General features: G+C 40.8%; 1 protein-coding gene across 2 annotated transcripts in view; it reads left to right on the top strand.

The window, feature by feature from the left end:
* PIKFYVE (phosphoinositide kinase, FYVE-type zinc finger containing) overlaps positions 1 to 12,102 on the top strand; it is a 67,460-nt gene extending 55,358 nt beyond the window's left edge. For both annotated transcript variants that reach the window (XM_086465135.1, XM_086465134.1), the window contains exons 29-41: positions 418 to 561; positions 731 to 851; positions 1,950 to 2,045; positions 2,761 to 2,844; positions 3,462 to 3,553; positions 4,213 to 4,377; positions 4,942 to 5,001; positions 5,445 to 5,621; positions 6,329 to 6,432; positions 6,702 to 6,830; positions 8,160 to 8,421; positions 10,619 to 10,693; positions 11,669 to 12,102. In XM_086465135.1, the coding sequence (XP_086321261.1) occupies positions 418 to 561; positions 731 to 851; positions 1,950 to 2,045; positions 2,761 to 2,844; positions 3,462 to 3,553; positions 4,213 to 4,377; positions 4,942 to 5,001; positions 5,445 to 5,621; positions 6,329 to 6,432; positions 6,702 to 6,830; positions 8,160 to 8,421; positions 10,619 to 10,693; positions 11,669 to 11,784 (1,625 nt within the window). In that variant the 3' untranslated portion in view covers positions 11,785 to 12,102. The remainder of the gene's footprint in view (positions 1 to 417; positions 562 to 730; positions 852 to 1,949; positions 2,046 to 2,760; positions 2,845 to 3,461; positions 3,554 to 4,212; positions 4,378 to 4,941; positions 5,002 to 5,444; positions 5,622 to 6,328; positions 6,433 to 6,701; positions 6,831 to 8,159; positions 8,422 to 10,618; positions 10,694 to 11,668) is intronic.
* The last annotated feature ends 13,843 nt before the right edge of the window (positions 12,103 to 25,945 follow it).

Genomic DNA, 25,945 nt, shown 5'->3' with positions numbered 1-25,945 from the left:
TTCTAATACGAAGCTGAACTGCTAACAGTACTAAAACAACCAGCAAGGCCAATTTGAACATGAGTTTAAAAACTTGCAGAGGCTTTCTAAATGACTGAGTAACTACATGGAATTTGGGAGATGCCTCTTGCCTCTTCTCTGAAGTAGTTATGGGTGCTGAGACCTCTTACCTGTAAGGTATACTGAGAGTTTGTGGAAGCTGAAGGTAGTGGGTATAAGCGTATGCATCTTCTGCAGGTTATTTGCTACACTGATCAGTTTGCCCATTCTTTTGCTCTGTGTGGCCTTACCTGCTTTCTAAGTAAAAACTTCCTGAAAGTGGCCTCTGCTGATAGCTTGGCCTGGGAGCAAGCAATACCACTTTTGACAGCCATGTAAAATGCTTTCTTCTGTCCTTAACTGTCCTTGTACTCTCAGAGGATCGTTTCCTGACTACTTTATCAAGTCAGAGCTCCACAGGCTCCATCCATCTTCAGCTTCCCACCCCTTCAGAAGTTGTATCAGAACATATGACTGGTGCCAACACTCTGTCTGAACAGGATACAACAAGCAGCTCAGAAGGTATAGTTCTGTTGCGGTCTTGTATTTTTCCTTTGCTTCTCTGTGGCAAGTGTATGAGATCCATTTAGGAAATGGCAAATCTGGTAACTCTCTGGTCTGCAACCTTCCTTCTGAATTTACAGCTTCAAGTTTGATATTGTGATGCAGACTTAATTTATCTCTGTTCCAGATGTGTTCGACGGACACTCACTGGGATCTACAGACAGCCAAGTGAAGGAGAAGTCTACTATGAAAGCTATTTTGGCTAACTTTTTGCCTGGAAACAACTATAACCCCATTCCATTTCCCTTGTAAGCACTGCATAATATGTATGATGTACAAAATTAGCAGCCTGGTCAAATTGCAAACAGAGCCATACATGCTTCCTTCGCTGTGTGTTACTTAAGTCATCACTTGGGTTTGCCTCTGAATAAGCTATGGAACTTCTGTGTACCTTCTAGGTTACCTGCTTTTCTTATTAATGATCCACCCTTGTGCATATACATTATCAGTTTCTCCTCCTCCTAGCAGGCATGCCTCCTCAGAACTCTTGTGGGAGGGGAAGGGGTGGGGGAAGGGGGTAAAAGGGTACCTTCTAACATCATTGCTGCAGGGAGGGAACAGAAATGTCCTTCCTTAGCAAAGACTTACTAAAGCTACATGCCTGCCTCTTGTTTTTGCTTCCAGACCTCTTCCAAGGGTTGGACTCAAATTGGCATTATCTGGGTGTAGGTCAGGTTCAATGGCTACTGCATGTGCCCTCAAGTCCCCCTCTCATGTGAAAATGGGCAGGCTGGAAAGTCTTTCAGCTACTTGGTCTGTGTGCTTTGTAGTGTTTCTCGTTTGACATGAGCCTAACGTTTGGCAGCCTGAGTTTAACTTCTGAATCCTACCCACAGGGTAGTAGTGGAGGCCATGGGGTAATGAGGTAGAAGTTAAATAACTGGACCCTGCAGATGAGTAAAAGAAAATCTTTACAGAAACCCAGGAGGCTTTTGGGAATTATCTGTGCTAAACTGCTTGTTCAGAAAAGAGTCCAGGTTTGTCCCCTAACTTCATTCTGCGGGCTATGCTGCAGGACGGCCAAAACAAACTCAGGCAGGTTTTGGTGCCATTAGAAACAGTGGCTGCTAAACAGAAATGGACTCTAACTTGGAGCTAGTCTTCTAATATAAGCAGCTTGCTTGATGTGCTGATTGCCCTAACACATTACCATTTAGATTTAACCACATAGCTATGAGCATGTCTATTGGGAGAAGCTGATCTGGGGAGCTTTGGTTCCATGCCAAGACTTGCAGCTTGTACGTGGGAGTGCAGTGATGAGATCTGGGTTTTGACCAAAACTTAACCTTTTCTTTCCACAAACTTTTACTATCTACTAACAGTCTCCCTATATCATTTTCATTTAGTGACCCAGACAAGCACTACCTAATGTATGAGCATGAACGTGTACCTATTGCAGTCTGTGAGAAAGAACCAAGCTCCATCATAGCTTTTGCTCTCAGGTACTGGTGTGATTTTGCTGTTCATCTGACACATGTTGTCCTTCTGCAGCTTTCTGTGCAAGGAATATTTAAATCTTGATGATAGGGAACAAGCATGGCAGAATTTCTTCACTCAGCTGTGTTGAGAGTTTCTGTCAGAGTTGAAGTTCTCTCCTTTTACTACTGAGACATGGAAAGTAGGTTTTCCAGCTCGCGACTGGATTTTTGGCTTTTCTTGCTGAACAAAAGTGAATTAGTTGTGTAGTGTTCCCTGGAATGTATTGTTAGAGAAAGAAGTGCAACTAAATTTTGCTCAGCTCTTCCAGCCTGGAGGAAGTGCAACTGAGCTAGGGAACAACAGTTAAGTATTTATACTGCAGTCTGTCCCTTGCCTGTCTTCAATTGTAGCAGCTCTTGCTATTACTCAGCTCTCCAAACCAGCTGCTTCAGTAAATCTTGGGGTTTGCGTGTCACAATGTAGTACATTTTTAAAGAATCACGTTCTTAAATTGTGGGAGAGGGAGAAATAAGGGCAACTTTTCCTGCAGTGTGATCTAGACCAGCTTCTGATCTAAGGGAACTAAGTTCTAATTGCCAGAAAAAAATGGAGAGGATTTTCTGCTGTGGGCTTTTGTTTCCTGTAGTTGTCTCTGAACTGAATATTTGAGTTGGTTCTCGCAGAGAACAGCTCTTTTCTTTTTTCTTTCTCTTTTTTTCATTTTCCTTTCCCCTTCAGTTGCAAGGAGTACAGAAATGCCCTGGATGAGTTGTCCAAAGCATCTCTGAAGAACAGTTCTGAAGAAGGACTACAGCCGAACAGGTCAAATGCAGGAACTACAGTACATAGAGCAAAGGCACAGTGATTGTAGTGAATAAGCCAAAACTAGGATGTGGAGGGACTGTCAAAATAGGCCTCTGTGGGATCTCTGTTTTCTGATGGAATCTGACACATTCCATGTAACCAACACATACTTACAGTATCTGAGTTTTCATTTCATGTCACCACCCCTCGAGGTGTTCAAAAAACACGTTGATGTAGTGCTTCTAGACATGGTTTAATGGGCATGGTGGTATTAGATGGTTGGACTTGATGATCTTAGAGGTCTCTTCCAACCTAATGATTCTATGATTTTATGTCAGGGACTGTGCTGGCTCAGTCACCTGATCCCTTGACTACATGCATGGTAGGGATTACTGGGCCTGCTTACCTTTCCTGTGGTGATGGATGGAACTGTTGCTACAGAGCCGTGAGAGGTTTTTCTCAGGGAGGTGGTGGAGAGTCCCACACCATTACAGCTTTAAACTGTATCCTCTTCCCTTAGCAGTAGTTAGTGTTAGGCATGGAGGAGAAATAAATGTACAGGCGTAAAGCAATAGTGTCTTGGGTGGCAGTATTTGTTGGGCTCATTACTTTTTTCTTTTTCTTTCTCCTTTCAGCATGGCAGACAGCAAACCAAAGAGCAGTAGCCCTGTCCGCCTGCCCGAGGCTAACATGGGTCCTTCAAATCGCAATGCAGAACCAGAACAGTGTAAGACCATTTTGCCAAAAATCGTACCCATGATGCTGATCTCAGCTCAGACTTGAGCCCGCTTAACCTGGGTTCTAGTTCTTGTGAAAGTTAAGTTAGAACAAAGAAAATGTATTCAGAGTGGAAATTGTGACTAGTCTTAGAGTTGACTTGATGTAGAACAGGGAGGGTGTGTATGTGTGTTAGTTTGGTTTTTGAAGTCTGTGCCAATGATTACTTTCTCTGACTCTCATGAGATCAGACTATCTTTCTCTGATTTAAGATGTTATGATGTAGTAGACCTTCGGTTGTTCTTGAGTCTAGCCTGTTTGGTGGAGTATGATACCCGTAATATGTTCTGACCTCTTTTGGCACTGCCTTCTCTGAAAAGGTGGCAGTTAAAATATTTTGAAATGAAGAAGTGAGGTTCTTAGTACGTTAAAGGCACTTATGCTAGATCTGTGTTTTCAAATGACTCAGCGTTCCAGAATGCTACTCAAAACACTAAGTCAGCTAACCTGATGGACCTTGGTTGCCTGAAGAATAGCAAATGAGTTACAGTTGAATGACATCATTCTTCCAGTTAGAACAATGAATGGTGAATGAATGTATGAGATATGCTTTTATTAAACTGCCTGTGGAAGTGCCGAGGCCAACTTCTTTATTCCTTTTCACTGTAGCAAAGAAACCATCTGGTGTTTTGTCTTTCTTCCGTGGCACGGGAGGGAAGAGCCCGGATCTGTCTTCCCAGAAGAAGGAGACCTTACGTGGTGCTGACAGTGCCTACTACCAGGTTGGACAGATGGGCAAAGAGGGAGCAGAAAACCAAGGTGCAGAGCCTCAAGGTACAAGACTGTTGAGTCCATCTTTGGGCTTGGACTGTTTCTTCTCCCAAACCTCATTCATACTTGTAAGGCCTGGACTGCACTCCTGCTCGTACTTTTTCAGCAGCCCAAGATTACTCAACATGCATTAAAAAATGAATGATTCAAGCATCAAAGACACTGATTTACTTTATGAGAAGGGAAAATAGGGTCTTTCAAACCCTGGTAACTATAGGGACATTGAGTAGTCTGGGCTTGAGTGCCTTTGGTTTGAGTTGACTCTAAGTAGTCCAGTCTCTCTTCCTTGCTTCCTGTTTAACTTTCATTGTTTCAGCTCATGGAAAATGAATGAAGAGAAGGAGAAAGCTTGTACTTGTGTCCCATGGACAGCAGTGCCCTTCTAGCATACATATTATATCATACAATTATAGCTGTATCTATTAATTCCCTGTGTATAGTTCCCTCTGTATTATTGAAATAAAAAGTATTTTTCTTGTAATGTGATTTTTACAAGTAATATCTTACGTGGCTTTCTCAGTAATAACATTGAACAAACCTGACTGAATGGTCCCTTTATGCCTTCAGATGACGTAGATGGAGGAGATGGACAGAAGAAACAGCTGGTGAATCCCCATGTGGAACTCCGTGAGTAGTTGTAAATAATAACTTGAAGTCTTAGCTGACAAACTCCTTTCTTCATGCAAGTGTAATGGAAATTTTGAAGTTAATAACTATTTTTTCTTTTATTGGGCAGAAAGGAAAAACAAATCAAGAACAGAGCCATGCAATTTTTACTTACTGTAATCAATCTCTCTATTGCAAAAATACCCCATAAAACTTTTTTTTAAGTTGATCTTTTGTCTGGACACTTTCTTATCGCTTATACTGTGAGCTAACCTAAAGGGGGTTGACTTTCCTGTAAGCTTTCCATTTAAATCCTGTTGGTTTAAACTTCCAAAGTACAATAGGTGTAAGAGAGGGATGTTTAGCGCAATAATGTTCTTCTAGACATCAGTAAAATCTGTAAGTGTCAGCTCAGGTAGTCAGTGAGTATTGCATACTGTTGTTGAGGAAGACCTTTTTTGCAGAGTTTTCAGATGCAAATGCCAAGTTCTACTGCCGGATTTATTATGCTGGAGAGTTTCACAAGATGCGGGAAGTGATACTGGGGAGCAGTGAAGAGGACTTCATCCGATCACTCTCTCACTCTATGCCCTGGCAGGCACGAGGTGGCAAATCTGGGGCTGCGTTCTATGTGACTGAGGGTAAACACAGCTTCTTCCCCCTTCATAATTAGAGGGCACTATTTGGGGATGGTGGCGGTAAGTGTAATCCCCAATTACCTCTAGCCAGAGGGTTGCTGACTGAAGTGGTCACTCAGAATGGAAAGTTAAGTGGATTGTTCTGGGGTCTTCAATATCAGATTATTTGTCTCTTTGTATGTGCAGGAGAACAGAATGTGGTTCTGGTTTTCATTAGTAGCAGCTAGGGAGGCCAGTTGAGCAGAAGGATTGTACTCTCTTAGGATTCAGAAAACAAAAATTGTAGTACAATTCAAGGAAAATTGGTTGTTAAAGACCAGTGTTTCTTATAATCCCACATGCTGTAGTTGATTTATAGGATTTTTTTTTTTAGCGGTGGCTGATTCTAGGCCCCGACTTAAAACAAGTCTTGAATGGAAGGGTCTGTAGGCTGTTTCTGTTGTCTGTATAAGAAGCCCATATAGCTGAGGTAAATTTAATGTGGGCAGTCTCTTCTCCCTGATTTGCTAGAAGGCTGAAATCCAGAAAGGCTGAAATTCAGAATATATGAAATAAAAAAGTTTCTAGGAATGAGCTTCTGTAGCTAAGGATTTAGAGAATTATAGTCCCTTAACTTTTCAAATCACTTCATCTGTGCGACAGTCCTAAAGAACTTGCAAAGAACACATCAGTTAGTGTGTGTAACCCTGTTGCCTCTGATGTTAAAACAGATGATAGATTCATTTTGAAGCAGATGCCTCGTCTGGAAGTCCAGTCGTTCCTTGACTTTGCTCCACACTACTTCACTTACATCATTAATGCAGTTCAGCAGAAGGTATGTAAAATAAAAAAGTGCCTTGTATTTAGGCAGTGTTCTATATCTTACAGACCAGTAACAGTTTCTATTAACCCCTTTCATTTAAGTAAAAGAAAACTTTGGAGGGTATGAGTTGTACTAATAATGTGTTTTCTAAGATGAAAAGCGGGAATTTTGCTAGAGCTTCTAAGCTGTAATACACAGTCAGACAGAACAGTGGCACCTCTAGCATTTGATTGCTGATTGCCTGGACACAGAGATCTTACCCCATGTCTTCTCTTCATCAGAAGCCCACAGCACTTGCCAAAATCCTTGGGGTATATAGAATTGGATATAAGAACTCTCAAAACAACACTGAAAAGAAGCTGGATCTGCTTGTCATGGAAAACCTTTTCTATGGCAGGAAAATGGCTCAGGTAAGAACCAAGCATTCTGTTCCCTTGCAGTGCAGTTCTGATCTGATTGGGAGTAAGAGAAGTGTTACCAGTAGCTGTCGAGGTAACTTTTAACTTTGCATGTGCAAAGCTCTTCTAGCACTGCTCAAAGATGACCGCTCGTGCCTTGTTTCCTTGTTACATGATCCTTGCTAACTTGATGCCTATATTGGCTAGTTCAAATAGCTGTAGTGCAGGCTTCAGTTTTTAGAACTCTTATTTGTCCCTGCATCTCCAGTGTCTGAGAGAAAGCATTGCCAACCTAACTAGGAAAATGTGAAACCTTTTTGCAAAGCTTTTAGAAGAACTAACTGGGTTTACAGACTAATTTGTTTAGAAGGAGAGCCTCACCGACAGAGATGGTGAGCTGCTGTGTAGTGTGTGGGGGAACAACTAATAATGTTTTGAACCTGCTGTTCTCTCTGTGAACTGCTTCATGTGTGGCACAAGATTTTGTCTTGCTCTTAGTAAAGGAAAAACAACCTTTATGTGGCAATAGAATGAAGACCTTAAAATAACTGGGGGAAAATTCTCTTCAAATACAGAGTTGATGCTGAAAGGGTAGTTCAAACAAATGTCACTTCTAAAACTAGATAGTATCAATTCTTTCCACCTTCCCTCCCAGTGCCTAACCTCAAACAAGGGATGTTTGTGGGATGAAGTGAACTGAGGGAATTCTAGATAGATGTAAATGTTGTGAGTTTTCTTTTTGTTTGTGTTTTTTAAATAATGAGGGTGCTCAGGCACTAGAACAGAGACCCAAAAAGACTGTGAACAGTTACTCAAATCTTGACTGGACAGGGCTTGAGCAATCTTCTCCAACAGGACCTGCTTCAAGCAGGGCATTGGACTGGAGACCTCCAGAGATCCTTTACAACCTAATGATGGTCTGTCTTTTGCCTTGCGAACAGATGTTAAATGGTGCTTCATGCAAGACCAACCTCCCTCTTTAGTGGCTTTACTTTTGTCAGCAATTGAGTCTAGAAGCTGGCTGGAAAACTGAATGTACCCATACAATATAAAAATAGGAACACCCTTTTTCCCTTAAATTAGGCTAAATATTAGTGAAATAACTTGCCTAAAATTTGTGAATCGAGGTGGCAGAGCTTTCATGTAGGCTTACATGCTACTCTCCACTCAGGAGACTTTAATTTTTGTAGTATGGAAACGTTTTTTGTTAACTGTCTTCCTCCTGCGGAAAAGGAAAGAGTTGCCCTGCCATGCTGTCTTCTCAAACACTGCGGTTAGGTATGTTGAAGTCTTTAACGTTGCAGAACAATGGAACAAAGTAGTGCTGTTCTCCATTTGCAGGTTTTTGACCTGAAGGGCTCCCTCCGGAATAGAAATGTTAAAACAGACACAGGCAAGGAAAGCTGTGATGTGGTCCTGCTGGATGAGAACCTTCTGAAGATGGTCCGGGACAATCCTTTGTACATCCGTTCCCATTGCAAGGCTGTGCTGAGAGCTTCCATACACAGTGATTCCCAGTTCCTCTCCAGCCACCTCATCATTGACTACTCCCTGCTGGTGGGTCGTGATGATACCAACAATGAGCTGGTGGTTGGCATCATTGGTAGGTTGCCTTTTGGATTTTCTTGCTTTCAGCTGGTGAAACTGCTTTCTTCTGGTTTAGTTGTTTATAGTACTCTTAAAACTGTACCAGCACCAGAGAGATGTGTGTCAGGAAAGCTTGTCTTCTCCCTGGTGGAATACTACCCTCACCTCTGACAGGTATTCAAAGTGGAGGCAGGAAATCTTCTCTCCAGCTCTTGTATGGTCTTCTGTTAGCATTTGCTTTACTAAGAATATATGTAGGAGGCCTCACAGGCAGTGAAAAAGTAGTCAAGTTGCTGTTTAACCTACACTTTGACTCCAGTTGAAGTAGGGAAGGCTATTTGTATGCTTTTATGTGTTTAATCTTTAAAGTTAAACTCAGTAATGTTTACATAGCCATTCAAATCTTAATGTGTGTGAAGGGGATCTAAGGAGAAATGGTATTGATAGGGATGGAAGAGGGGAGTTAAATGTCACAGGATCACTTGTGATCGTGTAGTCTGACCTGGATAATACGGATGGCAACGCAGTATTTACCTTGCCACATCCTCTGACTTGTGACTAGAAAGCAGAGTCTCATCTTTAGACAGGCAAGCTTGTATTGTGCAAAAGACTTGGAGATGGAGCCATTTTGCAGGATGTGGAAGTGACTCTTGGAAATGAGATGCTCTTGAAACCTCATAATGAAAGCTCAGAAATACTTCCAGGTGAGATCTCAATCCAGGAGGACTGGATTACTCTTTTTCTGATAAAGCTTAAAAGCCATTCCAAAACCACTTCTAGTTGAGAGTTGAAGTCCTAGCTAGAAAGAACTAGAAGTTGCTATTACTTTATAGTTTTGTAGACTCTTGAATATTTGGGTAAAAGGGATGAGACTCTGCTCCTTCTGTACGTGTGGCTTTTTACTGTCCTATGGAAAGTCTTGATTAAAGAGTATATTTTACATGATGTTTGAAGCTAACAGTTCCTTCACTGTAGAGAGAACAGCTGTTCGTGATCTGAAGGAGCTTGTTTAACACAAGTATCTTCAAGAAGAGAGAAAATGCTTGCTATATCAGGCTATCAAAGTGTTCTCTAAATGATACCCTGAGAGTTTACAAGGTACTCAAGCTAAATTTGAGGTGGGGACAGAACTAAAAACCGTTAGCTTGGACTGAGTTTGAATCTGAGGTCAGAATCTCTACCTATTTTAGATCCTAGTGTGATACAGGAAACAAGTCAGGTTTGTGAGGAGCTGTGAAGACTTTTATTTTATTTGTAGGCCCTGTTGTGTGGGGCTCTGGGCCTTGGGGCATGAAGTGATAGTAGTTAGTGCACAAACTGATGATATCCATCCCAAAGCGTTCTAAAGGAGTATTTTCAAAGAGTATTCAGATAAATGGATAAGTCTTAAGATTGGTGGGCCTGGATGAGTTTTGTGTAAAGCACAGCTGAGGTGAAACATGATGGTGGCCTTTTGTGAATCTAGAAACAGTAAATTCAAAATTGTATGATTACGGTTGTAGTTAAATGTTAGGAGATAATGATATACAGTAATGAAAAACTTACTGCAGTTTGTTTTGCAGACCAAAATGTTCATGTGCTTGTAATGACTGAGCATGATTTCTCTGAAAGGGGCTTGGAAACAATTCTGAAGTAGTCTCCTTGCAGCCTCCTCTTCCAGTCAGAGTCACTGGTGGTGTTTCCAGTCTTCCATATCGTGAAGTGAAAAGTGTTTTGCTTTCTTTTATCAAACCTGTTAGGTGACTGCAATGATGAGCAATACTACTGGCTTAAATGGATAGGTGTCCAAGTCTTCATGCTGCTAGCTGTTGCAGTAAAGTAGTGGGAGCTGTTATGTCAAAGTGGAGTTTCTTTGGTATGTTTCTGGGATGAGGATCAGCGAAGTGACTCTTGTGAATGAGCCCTTGAAACTCTAACATGGATAAAGACAGATGTGCCTGGGCAGTCTCTTTTGGTAGAAGCTGGAAGAGCTGATTTTGATCTTACTGGGCTTTTGAGATATAGTATTCACCCTTCCAAAACAAAATCAATGCTCCAGAAAGCAAGGCGACTGGTAGGGGGAATACTGCAGTTCTTCTGACTTTGGAAGTCTACTGCTTTCCTGCCCTTTTTGAGGGGAAATAGATATGGTTTTAGAACAACGTTACTTGGGTTATAGCAGATATGACATGTTTGTGTGTGGATTTTTTTTTTTTTTTTTGTCATTGCAACAGACTATATTCGCACTTTTACCTGGGACAAAAAGCTTGAAATGGTGGTAAAGTCAACTGGCATCTTGGGAGGACAAGGTGAGTCAGAATGAAAGCAAAATTTGATCATATTTCCTTGTTGCCTGGAAGCTTCCAATAACTGTGCTAATAAAGCCACAACTTCCCCATCATGCATATTTGCAACACTAGATTAAGTTGTCCAGAACAGGGAAAGCAGTAACAAGTTTCAGAAAAGTTAATACGTTCATCTGCCTCCATGAGTGACCCCTTAAGTACTATAATTCCTGGGAATGGGGTAAAGCTCACCTACTTACCAGACTGTTCTTTTCTGTTTCTTAGTTACCAACTACTCACATACAAACTTAGTCATTCACACAGAGGTACTAGCAAAAACTTGCTGCCTGATTTCAGAAGCTGTTTTCTGAGTCGAGAAAATCAGATATACTCTGAGCTGTTTGTGTGGAGGAATCCTTATCAAATGATTGACTATTGCCCATATTTTGAGGAGCTGAGGAGTTCACTTTGTGGAAGTGAGCAGAGTACCTTTGGTGCAGCATTGCCTAGTGTTGGCCACGTGATAGTAGGAAGGCTGGAAAGAGATGAGAAGGGGAACACTTGATATACCATTGCTTGGGTGTGTGGAGAAGATAAGAGCATGTCCATAGAGTGAAATTCTTCGTGGGAGAAATTTGCATCTCTGCTGGAAAATGTCAGACCTGTAAATAGGAGAAGAGAAAAAGAAACTGAGAGCTGATATAGAAAGCCTACATGGTTCTTCCAACTTCCAGTATCTCCATTCAGTGTTAGGGGTCCAGACCTTGATCTGTCTTCTCTCCTAAATGTTTAAAATAAAAATTAAAAAAAAAACCCAAACAAACAAAAGCAAACAAACAAAAAAAGGCAGCTGATAATGCTTGTTGATTCCAAGACCCTTCCATGTACAGAATGCCTTCATGATTATGCTGTCTTGTGTTGTAATCTCTTGTGACATCTGTCTGTACTGCAGTATACTCTTTAGGCCTTTTCTAACTGCTCTTAACTCTTATGCGTTAGGTAAGATGCCAACTGTGGTCTCTCCAGAACTGTACCGGACCAGGTTTTGTGAAGCTATGGACAAGTATTTCCTGATGGTACCAGACCATTGGACAGGACTGGGCCTGAACTGCTGAAGCTAAAGCCCATATTGGGAAAGCACAAGAGGACAGTGACATTATATGCCACTATTCCTGCGGTCTGTCCACCAGTAAGCAAGAGGATTGCAGTTCCATGTCTATGCTGACCATGTGCGTCATGTTGTGAAGTGTGAAATCTGTGTGTTGCACTTTAATCCTCTCTTGGAGGCTGATAAGTGACCTGGCCTCACTAAGGATCTGAGCTGTAAGGTGCCACTGAACAGCATTGATGAGACATTCTCTCTGTCAGTGGGGGAGGTGATGCTGTCTCCATGTAAGAGCACTGAAACAGGTACTATCTAGTTCATGATGGTGTAGAAGTACATGATCTCTGTAAGTCTTGCACTGCCTAAGTGGTGTTGAATATGAGCAGCTTGTGTTTCTGTAGTGGATGCGTGGTAGTGCAAATGTGAAATAAACCACCCTCTGTGGGTGGGTGGGTGAGAGAAGAATGAAGTTAATTCCTGAGTTCTGCTATTGTTGCGGTTGTCTGTAGTTGACCTGTTTAGGATCCATGAATAACTTGTCCTGCTTATGCTCTGTAGCTTCATTTTTTCCTGGGTTCTGTAAACAGTGTTGTTCTTCTTTTTTTTTTAAGACAGCTCCATAGCTATAATGCCATATCACTACATCTTTTAAGTTATATTACTGCAGTACAACTCTTGTCTTTATCTGTTATAATTTCATTTTAGCTGAATCCCATAAAAATGGGTTGTCAGTCATCAGCATACTGCAAAACCGAAAAGATATCCCTTCAATCCTAAACAGTACTTTGATCTGAATGTTACCCAAATCCCTGGAAACGGGTGAATAAAAAATACACCCTTTAATTTAACAAGACTTGATTAATTCTAGTTATGGAGCTGATCAACCTTTTCCTTAGCAGAAGGCACTAAGTTGCTAGACAAAATGAAGCATAGTGCCTTAGAGTGACAACATTCTCCTTAATGAAACCATCATTCCTGGCAAATCACTTCAAATCCATTTCAGTTCCCTGGGACTTTCAAACAGTGCGTTTACCTCATGGTGAAACTTTGCCAGGAGAATGTTTTTCTTGCATTCATGACAGGCTGATGAGAGTGAGCATCCAGATCTCATCACACTATGCAGTTGCAATGAAAAAAATGTCTCTTCAGCAGTATTAGACTTGTTGGGTTTTTTTGCACCACTGAGATGAATGTAGTTGTCTTTTTCTGTAAAAAGAAAAACCTGAACTAACAGGTATCTTGTATGATGGATAAGATGTGCAGAGATCTGTGAATCTCTGTTATGTCAATAAGCACTTATTTCCATTTTTATTAATTTTTACCTGTTTCTCTAGGTGATGAGTTTACTTTTTAGCTTCATTATAATATAGGCCAGTAAATAAGAGGGGGTTTTATGAGTTTGAGAGGCAAGAATATTGTCCTTTGACTTCCAGTCTCTGATGGAGGGACTTCAAATGAACAGGGAGTCTGGGACAGTATGGCTCTTTATGACCACTTGCTCATTCTGACCATTTGCCTAGTAATGCCATCTTCACTGTAACTATGGATTGAAGTGTGCATTTTGTTCACTCCTCCTGTGTTCAGTATTTTCTTCTGTAGCAGGTGGTTGTGGCTCTGTTGAGGAGTGACAGCTGGGCAGCATTGAGAAAGGAAAATGCTAGCAGTGAGAACTGAACTGTTGGCTCAAAAATCAACCAGTGCAGCTCAGGTCTGAGCTGCCAGGAGGCAACAGTCATTTCTGTTGGAAGAAGTCTTCTCCACCCCATTGCAAAGCCCTCCTGGACGATAAGCAAAGGTGCTGACCTTGAAGCAGTGGAAATGAAAGTATTCTCAATTCTGCTGTACAGTGTAATCATTGTTTCTGAGGGTGCAGTGTTGAAGGTGCAGTGATGTGTGCTGTGGAAAGATGACAGTACTTCTTGCTTCCTCTGGGCCAGAATCCCTTTGGTCCAACACAGTGCATCAGGTACAGCTGGCCACCTCTGGGACACATCTTGCCTTCTTGTTGAAATGTACTCCCAGGATGGCTAGCTGTGTGATGGGCCTTGTGTAATAAGACCAACCAGTTCATCAGCTTGATGCTACTCTCACTTCTGTAGCTTCTGCTTACTGTCTTGGTCCATTGATATGAAAGAGCATGCCATGCAGCCTGAATCTGTTCCAGTCTCAGTTAAAGTTTACATGTGTTCCTCCTCCTTCCCCTCCTAAAGTTTACAGGAAAAAAACTTGACTTGCCTGACTAGCTAACATGACCCAAGAGCAGCGTATTATGTTATCTTCCACCTTCAGTATGTGAATTGGTTGATGGAGCATGAATATGGGCTGTGTCATGGCATCTGCACTAGGCTAATATAGAGCTGTGATTTGCTAGCCCTGTCCTGTCACCAGTAACCCTTACTCCAGTGATGTGTGGCTTACACTGCTTACCTTCCAGAGTCCCAAGCATCTGGCTTTAAAGCAACATGATCGTCTGTCTGTAGCTAATGTTCCCCCATACATGATGGCATGAGGCCCTCAGCACTGTAGAAGTGAGAGAAACTTCCACTGGCTAGCTGTTCTGCAGCCTGTGAATGCAGAGCCGAGATGTGTGAATTGTGACCACCTTGGGCTGAAGTTATAGCAGTTGGAGAGATTTGCAGGAGCGGTCTTGAGCTGACACCAGCAGCTAACTTTGGGTCAGGATGTGGCTGATAGACTAGTCCTGACCAGACTGGAGTAAATAGCAAACTACTAGTCATGGGTAACACAGTAGCTGCAGTATCAACTGGAATTGGGACATCTTTGGGTGCCGTGTGACATAAAGCTGTAAGCATTTCTAGTTCAAATCCCAGCAGCTGAACAGATCTCAAACATTCCCTTTTCAGAATTAGAATTGTCCTGATATTTCATTTGCTACAAAGCTGACTTTCTCAAAAGACGGCAGTACTTCATGTAGAAGAGATCATTGAGAGAGCTCCTTGTGGGGCTGTGTTAGGTCTGTGTCCCTGCAGCATGCCTAAGGATGACCTAGGGGAACAGCCTAGGTGTTACATGAGCCCTTTAATTAGAATTTTTTTCATTTCTTTATAACACAGGTTTAGCATATATGTGTGTAAGCAAATCCCAGTTGCAAACATGAAGACTGCATTTCTTCAGAGCTGCACTGGCTTTTTCTTCTGTTTTGATCTGAGGCCTTTTGACAACTGTCTAAATCTTATCCCAGTTAGAAATGATGACTTGCTTTGAGTCATTGTGTAGACAGCAGAATGTGTTGTAGTGGCCCAGCGATGCATGCTGTCCCCAAAAGCACATGAGGGACTCTTGCTGGATAAGTAGCTCTGCTGGGTTCAGGGGAGTTACCTGTGGAGTGGACTCTCTGTGAGAATGACCAAAACCAAATGAATTGCTCACTAGCAGGTGGCCAGACTAATCATTATTCAAAGCACTTAATGTACCATAATGTATGTATTTCTAATCTACCTTGGTTCAGCTGTATTTTATAAAATTGATGTACTAAACTGTTTGAGAATAACTGCCTTGACTACTTGGAGAATCAAAATGTAATGTATATAGATACAAATAAAGTGACAAAAATATACTTGAGCCTGACCCATGTGGTGGAGCAGTTACGTCTCATAGTATCTCATTTTCTTGATCAGAAGCTAAGCCCTCTGCTTGCTCTGCAGCAACTGCTCTGTTGGAGGTTGCCAGCTTTGCGTGCAGTGTAAGCATGCCTGTTGTGTCTCTGTACCTTGCAGCTCATCTCTTCTAATGGAGCGGGATCTCTGGGCAGCTCTCCAGGTCAGTGGCAGCCAAATGTGCAAATAACCTTTCTTGCACTTCTCCCCGCTTCTCCCCCCTTCTCCTCAGCTGCTTTTTAACACACAGTGCTGTGTGAGACAGGGAGCCAGTTTTGTGCGGCAGATGGTGGTGTTGCCGTGGCTGAGTTCTTACAACAGGTAGAACACATTCCTCAGGAAAAATTTCAAGATATTTCCATAGTCTTCTTCTAAGTGGACTAGATAAAGAAAAAGTCCAAGGAGGTCTGAAAATTAATGGCGTATCTTGATTGCTTCATACTACCCTGGTATATAGTAACCTCCTCTCTTAAAGCTAAAAATGATGTGTGGTTAGTTCTGGGAAGGGTACTCGTTGGTTCCTAGAATATAAAACGCAAAATCTAAAAGTTAAGGATTTTACCTGTATTATGTGCCCTCACCACTTTTGACAGGTGAATGAGTTCTTTGACCTGGTGCAGTATGAAGCTGCATCAGAACCTGTCCCATCATGGGGTGTGAGCAAGGCAAAAGGTGGGATACTCAATTCAAGGGCAATGCTGCCTTTATGCTGGTGTAGGGTTGAGTAGCAGGACTTGAGGGGCTTCTGGCACAAAGTTGAGAAGCACAAATGCAGGGTTATCAGAACAGCATTCCTCTAATACAAGTGGGACTGCCAATGCCTAGTAAAAGACAAGTTTGTGCTCTAAGCAAAACTTCTTTTGGTCAGTGCTGAAGTTAACAGTATTTGAAAATGAAACAGTATTTGCATGGTTTTTCCATTGATGTAACTGATGGTGTGAGATTTTGATCAACTTCATCACTACCATGTTGATTAACACAATACTACTATTTTAAAAACAAAAACAGGAAGTTGGGATTTGCCATCTCAGTCTGCGCTGCAATGTCTCGATGTAATTCCTATGGTGTCCTAATGTGAAGATACACAAACAACAAAGAGTACTTCAGTTTTAGTGTGGAGGTTTTAAGTCAGTGCAGATACAGAGTAAATTTGCACAATAATTGGGAAAATCCAGGCCATCCCTGTTTTCTCCCTGTTTTCAGGACACAGAGCTGGAAACCTGTCACACCGGAGATTCAAGACCTAGCTGTCCTAGACCCTGACGCTAACCTGGTATTACCGCTAAAGTAATAACGAAACAGGAATCTAGGGTCTCCAAGCTCCTGCTGTGGAGCCTTGGTTTGTTGTCAGATCTCTGTAAGGAACAAAAAGAATTAAAAAAAGAAAACTAACAAACAACAAAAACCCAACACTTCATTTTTTTTGTGAGAGGAGATTTGTCTGTATTTCTAAATGTGTGCCTGAGGCCTGATTCTCAAAAGATGAAGTATGACAGAAATAGGTAAGAAGAGGGGGTTGAGGGCTTGTTTGGTAATGCAGCAGAGTCTGACTGAGCCCCCACGTGTGTATTGTGTTACAATGCCTTATTCTCCAACCCTGTCACGGAGGCACATGTACAACAGACAGAGCAGCTACTCAAAATGGGGATTTATTCCAACCAAAGTTAGATAACACTCCGAACCCACCAAAGTAAGGTTTGGATGTCAGTTGGGAATATACCACTACACAGCTGACTTAAGAATTCCTAAGGTTTTTTTTTTTAAACAAGCCTCTTAGAAAAATGATCCAAAATGTGCATACGCTAAATAGGGGAAAAATATTTTTTATGGGTACCCCAGACTAGAATCACTGACCCAGAAGGGGCAAGGGTCACTCAAGGATCTATCTAGCAGTGTTCACCCACCAAAGGTGAGGGGGGTGAGGGCTCTCAACCCCAGGGAGCTTCCTCAGGTAGGTCCTGACCCAAGAGGAGAGTCCCAGACCGCAGCCCCGCTGCTCTGAGTTGGACCAGCTCAAATCAGCTTTGCAGCGGGGCCCCAGTTATACCAGAGTCTGGTCTGACCTGTGGTTAGTTCTAACTAGTTGGCGCCGAAGGAGAAGGCAAGGTAAACACAGTGATCAGGTGTTCAATGGCCAGACAGCCCCCATCTGTGTGCGCTTTGTCTGGTCTCCAGAAAGACTCGATCTCTATTGGGCCTTTAGCAAGGCCCAGTTGGTTTCAAGTCAGGGTGGGTGAACCTGCTGCCTCTCATGGCATGAAAAGTTTTACACCAGGTGATGTGTGTGAGGGCAGAAAGCGATGCTTAGTTTGAATCATGAAAACCAGTGCTGAAGTATCCCTGGTTATGAATTATTACCATCATACATACTGAGTCTAAGCTCTGCAGGGCTCCAAGCAAGCTAGTTTCTTACACACTATAAAGCTGGTGTTCTTGAGCGTTTCCAAAGGCCTAAGGTTGACATCATACAAAACCATACTCATTCACACAGCTTGTGCCAGTTACAGATGCTGTTTCTCAGTTTAACTCCTGCAGTAACTTGCCATAATACATCAAAGCAGAGTCGTTTGCAGCCAGGCAACTCCTTATTCCCTTTGCATTTTTTCCTTAGGCAAGATCCTTTCATGCTGGTCTGTGTCATTTGTGGAGCTGGAGCTGCTTTCATTGTACCTCCTTTTCTGTGATTAAAGGCAGCTTCTCTGCTGGAAGCCTTGCTTCTAGATCTCTGTAGGTAAATGTGTGTTACCAGAATTAGGTGACATAACGTCTCTGGTCCTAATCCGAAGGTGCTTTCTAAACCCAGTCTGAAGGCTTCGTAACTAGTCCTTAGTCTTTGCAGCCTAAGCAAGCTGTCTTCTGATTCTTTCCAGTTGTTTACAGGTATATTAAGTAAACAAATTCTGGAAACAAGACAAACGTGCTAGGTGTGCAGGAGCTGTGGTGTGAGAAGTCCCGAGGAAAAAGAATAGAGCTTTGGTAGTGAAAGGTACATTGCAATCAATACTCTTAGGATGACACAACCAGCTGTACATGTAAATATGCAAGATGAGTTGTAAAATTGCCATTCTGAAAGAAAGCTGTCTAGGCTCAGTAATTACAGCCTCACCTTTGAAGTGCTGAAGATGACACGTGGGGAAAATAGTAAGCATTTAAAAAAGTGAGGATATCAGTAAAAGAAAGATGTAAGAGAAAGGTATAAAAGCTGATTTATGCCTATTATCATACTGGAAAGTTATTCTTACAGAAGGGTGTGTTTTGGCTGCCAGAAACAGAAGAATCCTGTCTTCAGCTCTGAGGATTTTGGGGTGCTTCACCTGTGAAGCTGGCAGAAGGTAGAAGAAAGAAGCACAAAACACTGCTAAAGTCAAAAAGAAAAATGAGAACCCCCCAAAACAGGTAAGAGTGTGCCTGTAGCTGAAGTAGTAAATTACCGAGAGGTACTCCCTACCGTTCCCTAGGAGTGTGTAGCCTTTTGTTACCTGCACATGATCCTGAAATTACAGTTTTGAGTGAAATTTCCTGGACTTTGTCTTCAAAACAGGACTTCATGTATTGTAAGGTCCTGCATGTTGTTATTTCTGTTTGGCATAAGGACAAAATAATTTAAAAGGTTACTGCAGTTAGGAAGCTCTTCTCACTGAAAAGGTAGGTGTGAGGAAAAACCCACTGATTACTGTACAGTTACAGCAGCAGATTACAGATTGTTTTGTTTTGCTTGTAGAATGTAAGCTGTTGAGGGCTGCCGACCAGCTCCTGAATCGTCACTGCCGCCTGCTGGCAATCCAGTTTTTCAATTCATCTAGTGTGATGGCTGGCTATGTGTTTGCTTAAATTACCTCACAGGACATAAAATTGTGAGAAAATATGACCTTAGTGGCAGTTCTGTATTGTTTTCCAGGTGTCTAAATGTGCTGTGAATCTACCTCAGAAGAGGTGGAGGATTGAAGTCCTGTAATAGCTGGATATGTACTTCAGTGAGGACAGATATCTTTTCTGTTAATATCTATGGTAAAAAAGTGATACTGCTGTATCCTGCTCCTTGTCAGAGAAAGGCTGCTTGTACTAAGGATCCTGTGCCTGTGAAATTTGCATCCCAGTTTCCATCCAAAATGGCAAGAACAGAGTGGTGATCTCAGTATGTCTGCACAAAACCGTTGTATGTTTTTTTTGTGATGTGAACAAAGTATTCTTTTTTTTAAAGTTTTGTACAGGTAAAATATTTTTTAATTTCACATGATCTGTCAATTAGCTATATTTCTATAGTAATGTGCTTACAGGTGTATTCTGTAGTAAAGAGTGGTTGAATATAGTATAGTATTTGAACAGTGATTACTCTCATCAAAGGAATGTCAGAGTTCATGACTACTATAACTTCTATTTACTTGTTTAGTTTTGGGGGAAAACCCCTACTTTCTTCCAGTATCTCTCATTGGTATTTGGCTAGCGCTGTCTTGTGTGCTTGAGGTTGTCCGTCAAAACAGCAGACAGCTCTGTGTTCCTGTCTCAGAGCTCTCTTCCTTCCACTGGCAATGGCAACTTGGGCCATGCATGAACAGCACACCAAGCCTAGTAGCCCTAAAAATCAAATTAGTGATAAAGATTTCATATCCAGTTTCTGTAGCACCCTTATTTATATGCATAGAATATACAGCAAATGAAGGCATATGTGAAGGATTGAATCAAAGGCAATTTAATCACTGAAGCTGTTTCACTAAAGGTACCTCCAGAAAAAAACTAGGCAGTTTAACTGTTTGCTGCTTTTGACTCAGCCCTCCTTCTCTGTAACTGTAACCACTGAGTGGGTAATTGATGCAGCTGAGGGGCCAGCTTATACTCGTGTCTAGAGTCACTGGCAGCCTTTGTGGAAACAAGCTGGGATCACTGACCTGGTGCGCTGCTCCAGGATGGTTCCCTGAGAGGGAATACTTAAACAGTACTCTTTAAACCTGAGAGTGAGCAGTGGGCAATGGCGTAATGCCAACCTGTGATAAAGATGCAAAGACAATTAATGATCAGAATACTGACATCCACTCTGAATTCTGTAACGGGTGTTGACATGACTAATACTGATTGACACCGGTACCGTTTGTTAGTGCACTTAGTGGCTTCTGAAGCTTTTCAGGTTAGGTTAAACCGAGCAGTTAAAACTTGGTTGTCTTCTAAACCCAGTACGTTTAAGGAAGTAGGGGACCTGCTTGTACTCAGTGATTGATCTGGAGTTATTTCTAACTTTAAGGGCACGTATGTCGTAATTTAAGATGAACCTGGCCTACAGTTTGCTGTCATATGATGTTTCATGTTTTTGTTTTGCCATCATATTATACAAGTAAATTGTGCACTGAGATGCTATGTTGTAAAATAAAGTGTTTACATGTTTATGCACACAGTATTTTTCTTTTTCTTCACAGGTAGGGGAAAAAACCCCCTCCCCATGTGTTCAGATGTTGATTTTGTAGCACAACCTCTGATGACCCACACTGGTATTCACAAGAACAGAGCTCTTCTGCTTTTCTGCAAGTACAAAAGCAATGAAAAAAAGATTTCTGAGGAAGGCTTATAAATGTTTTCTTTAAGAAAAACTTGTTCTGTAAACTCAGTGAAATTGCTACCATTGTCCTTATTTTACCGGAAAAAAATTTGGACTGCTGATTTCAGAATCAAATCTGCATCTCTCACTTGTCCGAAATTTTAAAGGCGTTCTCTTAAATACCTGTATGTACATTGCAGTATTTATTTAGTTTTTAGCCTGTTAGATTCCTATGCTTTACTAATTGTTCTGCAACAGGATAACATTCTGAAGTAGGAGTTGTGCAGAATACCTATGGTTAAGACTCTTTCCTGCTATTTAAGATTGCAAGTAACACTTCTGCTCTGCTCTTTTCTGCTGTATTTAGTGTGATGCCCTTTTATTCTCAGCTAAGCAAATGCGGGTACGAAGTCCGGTAGGAATCTCATCTTTTCTGTATAGTGCACGTGCATACTTATGTACTGTAGCACTTAGCCCTTAGCCCTCAAACACCTTGAGAACAGCAAGGTGAAAAGGTGGTGAAGTGCCGACCTGTTTTCGCTGAACTGAGTGCAGCTGTGACACCACATCCTACAGAGTTACCACGTGTTGTGTGATGCCTTCAGTACAGAGACCTACGTTGTTACAGCTGTAATTCCCCACATGGGCCTTATTCTAACAGCAGTGACTGTGGAACAGGGGTGCCCTACAGCTGCAGCTGCACGAGAGTGTGCTCATGCTGAAAAAGAACAAAGCAGAATGGGAGGTGCTGCCAGAACATCATCTGGTGCTGCTTGGCTCTAGTGGCTGGCCAGGCATAGAGGCACTTCTTGCATGCTGTCCAGCCTCAAGCCTGAACAGAAAAATTGTGCGCTACAAACACAGTTCAGTCTAGTCGATAATTGGAGTAATGTAAGTCATTCAAGACATGTTGATCCAATGATCAAAGGTAGGATAATTAAATGAATATAGTTACTGAAAAGAAAGCATGGAATTTCAGTTGCAGAGACAGGATGGGAATATAGTAACTTTTCTCCATTGTTTACATAGGATATTTTCCTAATACAGTCTCAGCAGAAATGAAACACGTAATAGCCTGGATGTGGGCTTCTGTTATTGAACTAGCTGAGGTCTTCTGACATAACAAAAGTAAATGAGCTACCTGATGAAAATGTTATATGTCCAAGATGGCACAACTGGGCTTGCTTAACATGCACATATGCACATAACAGGAGGAAGAAAATGTTTTCTTTTTTCTACCAGGATTATAAAGGCTATCTGAAACACATTCTATAGGGAGAAAATTATTTTCTGGAAACTCTAGGTCAGCTGTATCGATTTCTAATGGTTGAAAGGATCTCTACTCAATTGTGGTTAAAGTGTGTTCTTGTTAACATGCCTGGTACTTCACAAGGATGGAAAAGAAAAGAATAGAGTCGTTCTTTATGTGGCTCCATGGTAGCTTATAATGTGCAGAAATTACATCTACTTCTTCATGTAAGCTTGAGCTTCCTTATGGGAAAACAATATTCTGCTTTCTGTCCCTTAAGCTCTAGAAAGCAGAGAACCTCTTTAAGGCAGTACTTCCCATTCCAGCTCAGTTGTATAGTAAGAATTCACCAGAACTTTTTACTGTGTATTACATTCTAAAAAAACCCCTCAACCTCTACTTATTTCAGCTCTTGAATTTTTTTTTTTTATACACTAACATTTAAAAAAAGTAGATTTTTTTTTTTTACAAGATGTGTTGGCTTGTGAAGAATACTTGCTGAATGTTAACAGACATGACTCTTGTATTCTTAGTCAAGAAATAGTCTGCAGAATGCACTGATCATATACATTCATTTAGGAAACATTCTTCTGTAGGCCCAACTAACTGTAATCAATTTCTGCTGGCAGCTAGTAACATGTAGAGAAGTCTATTAGAGCTTAGAAAATTAGCAGTACAAGGAGGAGTCTGTTTAATGTTGAGGATAGTACTTAATATCATGTTGATGATTTACCTTTAGCTGTTTACTATCCAAGGTGTGGTGGCTTACATATAGATGGAAGAAAAAATTAGTAATGAATTCTAGCATAGAGAGAAGACCAAGGCTGGAAGTATTTGGACTTGGAACATCACTGTTTTCAGATGCAAAGTTTCAGTAAATGAAATAAGTTCCTTTTGTGCATTCCTGTCAAAAATTTTTAATATTAAAAAACATTTTAAGTCTTGTTGTAAATTGATAAAAATATATGGAACTTCCACAACTAATTAAACCTGAACCATGCCCATGAATGGAAAGAAAAAAATCAAACTTGTCAAGTTTGATCAAAACATGATCTTTCCAACTGCAGACCATATAAAACCAATATGTTGCTTGAAACTTTTGCTATATATTCTGTTCTATTTTCGTGCCTTTTAGCAGCAGTAGAAGCTAAAGAGGCCAAATGCATCTTGGGAACTTCATTATTTTAGTATAAGGCATGATAGCTAATCAGTTCAGTGACACTAAACAGCCATAGAAGTCCTCCTTTTAATTAAAGCAAAATGGGATGCAAAAGATAAATTTTAAAAATATTTGGCCTCTATATGTACTATGCTACCTACTGTAGCATACATGTATCTTGTGTTTTATTATGTGTTGCCCTTTCTTTGTGCATGTGTAATTACACGAGAAGGAGAAGGTGTAAGGCCAGCCTCGTGGCCTGCTGCTTGTGCTTTGAGAAGTTTGGCAAGGCTGCCCGTGTTTACTTAATACCCCTGCAAGTCCTAAGCAACAGAGGCCCTGGTGAGTGCTTGTGCCTTGCTTTGACTTGACCAAGACTTTTTGTGGCATTCGGTCAAAACCCACAGGTCATAGCACTTTTCCACTCAATTGAATAGTCACACTAGACAGGGGTGCTAGGAAAGGAGTGAAGAATAAGGGACAATAAAAACTATTTGCAGGTAGCCCCAGGGAGAAGTGGAACAGTCTTGGTCAAGAGTAAAATTAAAATCTACTCGTGAGAGGAGACTAAGGGATGGTGGAACTTTATTTAAAATCTGAGCGTTCCTTCATGTACTGTTTCAGATTCACCTTCCACTTGGTTTATTGCTTGGATATGTGAATTTGAAGGTTTTTCTTTTAAAATATGAAATGAACTTTAAGCATCAAAACAGTCACTAAAATATTATAATTTGTTTTGAACTATATTTGGCATTTTGGCACTCGGGGTGAGGGAGTATATTCCAAAATATGTGTTGACCAATACAATTCTTCATTACATTTTGAGAAGATTTTTGATTACTCTGGGTGGTTTGGTGGTGGGTTTCTTTTTTGTTTTCTTAATAATTTGATTTCTGAAGAATGAGGCAATGCTGACACCTCTGTGATTGTACAGGAGAAAACTGAGGGACCTGGCTACTTCAAGATGTTCTTATTTAAAAATATTGCTGCTCCAGATGTGTTCTAAATAAATAGTTTAAACCCTTGATTAGTAAAAATTACATCATATAATTAGGTGAATTTGTCCTTACAGAAGTTTGGGGATACGACTATTTATAAAAGGTTTCATTTATTTATATGGCTAGGAATAAAGGCAAGATTTTTATTACTCCATTTCCTCCAAGCTGCTTACTCAAAACTGTCAGAAAGGGCAGCTGGCAAAAAAAATACCATGAAAACTTGGAAAAACTTCTTAGAAACCTACATCATCTACAGCTTGCTGACTCTCTCTCTGTTGTGAGGATTTTTTCCCCATACACATCCATTTGTCTCTAGCTTAGAAATTTAAAAAAAAAAAAAAGGATGCAGAGAACGTATCATAATACAGAATAAAATCTTTAAAATGAACTTTATTGATATTTAAACTAAATTCTCTTCCCCACAGCCTAAATGAGTTTCAAAACCAGTAGCCTGGACAAAGTAAGTCAGGGTAGAGAGTATTTTGACAAGGAGAGTGGTGTTGTCTTTTCATAGTAGTTATCCAACTTCTTCAACTGACTAAACCAGAAAGAAGTGGTAAAGAAACTGAAGTATGAGTAGAACCATAGTAAAGCCAGAATGTTTGTATGTTACCATTGTTTTATGGAAAAGACTGCTGTGAAGCACTTCTCCTCCACGGCCCCCCCACCCCCCCCAGTCTCTTTCTGTTAGCAGAAACAGGAGAGAAAGTGTATGTTAACAGGAACAGAGAGGAAACTGTACCATACTAGGTTATTTCTGATTAGATTTTCAACAGTAGGATCCTAGATTATGTTACCATGACCTCATTCTCCAGGAAGAAGGTAGGAACTGATGGTACAGTTAAACATATATGCAAAAACTGACCAAAATAGAGTTCATATTAAAGTCACAAAATACCAGAATTTTAATTTTTGACTGTGACAGTTTGAAGTTGGATTTAGTTGTGGGAAGATCTACTTTATTAAAAAACAGATGCAATACATTTTCTTCTTTCTCAGATTAATACACTGCAAAACTGCCAAGCAAGAGAGGCAACCTTGAATGTAGGGGAAGCAGCATTTGAATATCTCAAAGTTACTAGAATTATCTTCCCATTATTTCTTGCTGCCTTTTTAAAATAAATTACTTGTAGATAACACTGTATTTACAAATTTATAACCCTTACTCTATGGTGACTAGTCATGCTAAATCTAAATACATGGAGAGCAGGGAGAAAAGCCCCTCTGACAAGTTCTCGGCAGCATTTTATTGAAAACATAAAAAATTTCAATGTTGAACTTCTAAATGCAGCAGATGTTTTGGTGTTTTCTTTATTTTTTCCTGTCTATTGAGAAGCTATGAAAAATATTACCCTAACGAGTGGGAATTCTATTAAGATGTATGAGGAGACAATGCAATGTACAGTGTCCATTATTAAATTAAAAAAGGCACTTGCTCTCCTGCTTGCCTAAAGATTATATAAAAAAACCACCAAAACCCCCAAAACGTGTCTGCAGTGAAAAGAAAAGTGGTAATACCAAAAGAGGTTAAACATGGCCACAGAATACATTCATATTTAAAAAGACAATAATAAAGTTATGACCTAATAACTTCAGTAGATGCTTCTATGGCATAACTTAA

Source organism: Leptosomus discolor, chromosome 5 (genome assembly GCF_034619465.1).
Source record: "Leptosomus discolor isolate bLepDis1 chromosome 5, bLepDis1.hap2, whole genome shotgun sequence".
NCBI classification, from domain to species: Eukaryota; Metazoa; Chordata; class Aves; order Leptosomiformes; family Leptosomidae; genus Leptosomus; species Leptosomus discolor.
The sequence above is the reverse complement of the archived record's forward strand: the minus strand, read 5'-3'. Positions and strand labels throughout refer to the sequence as shown.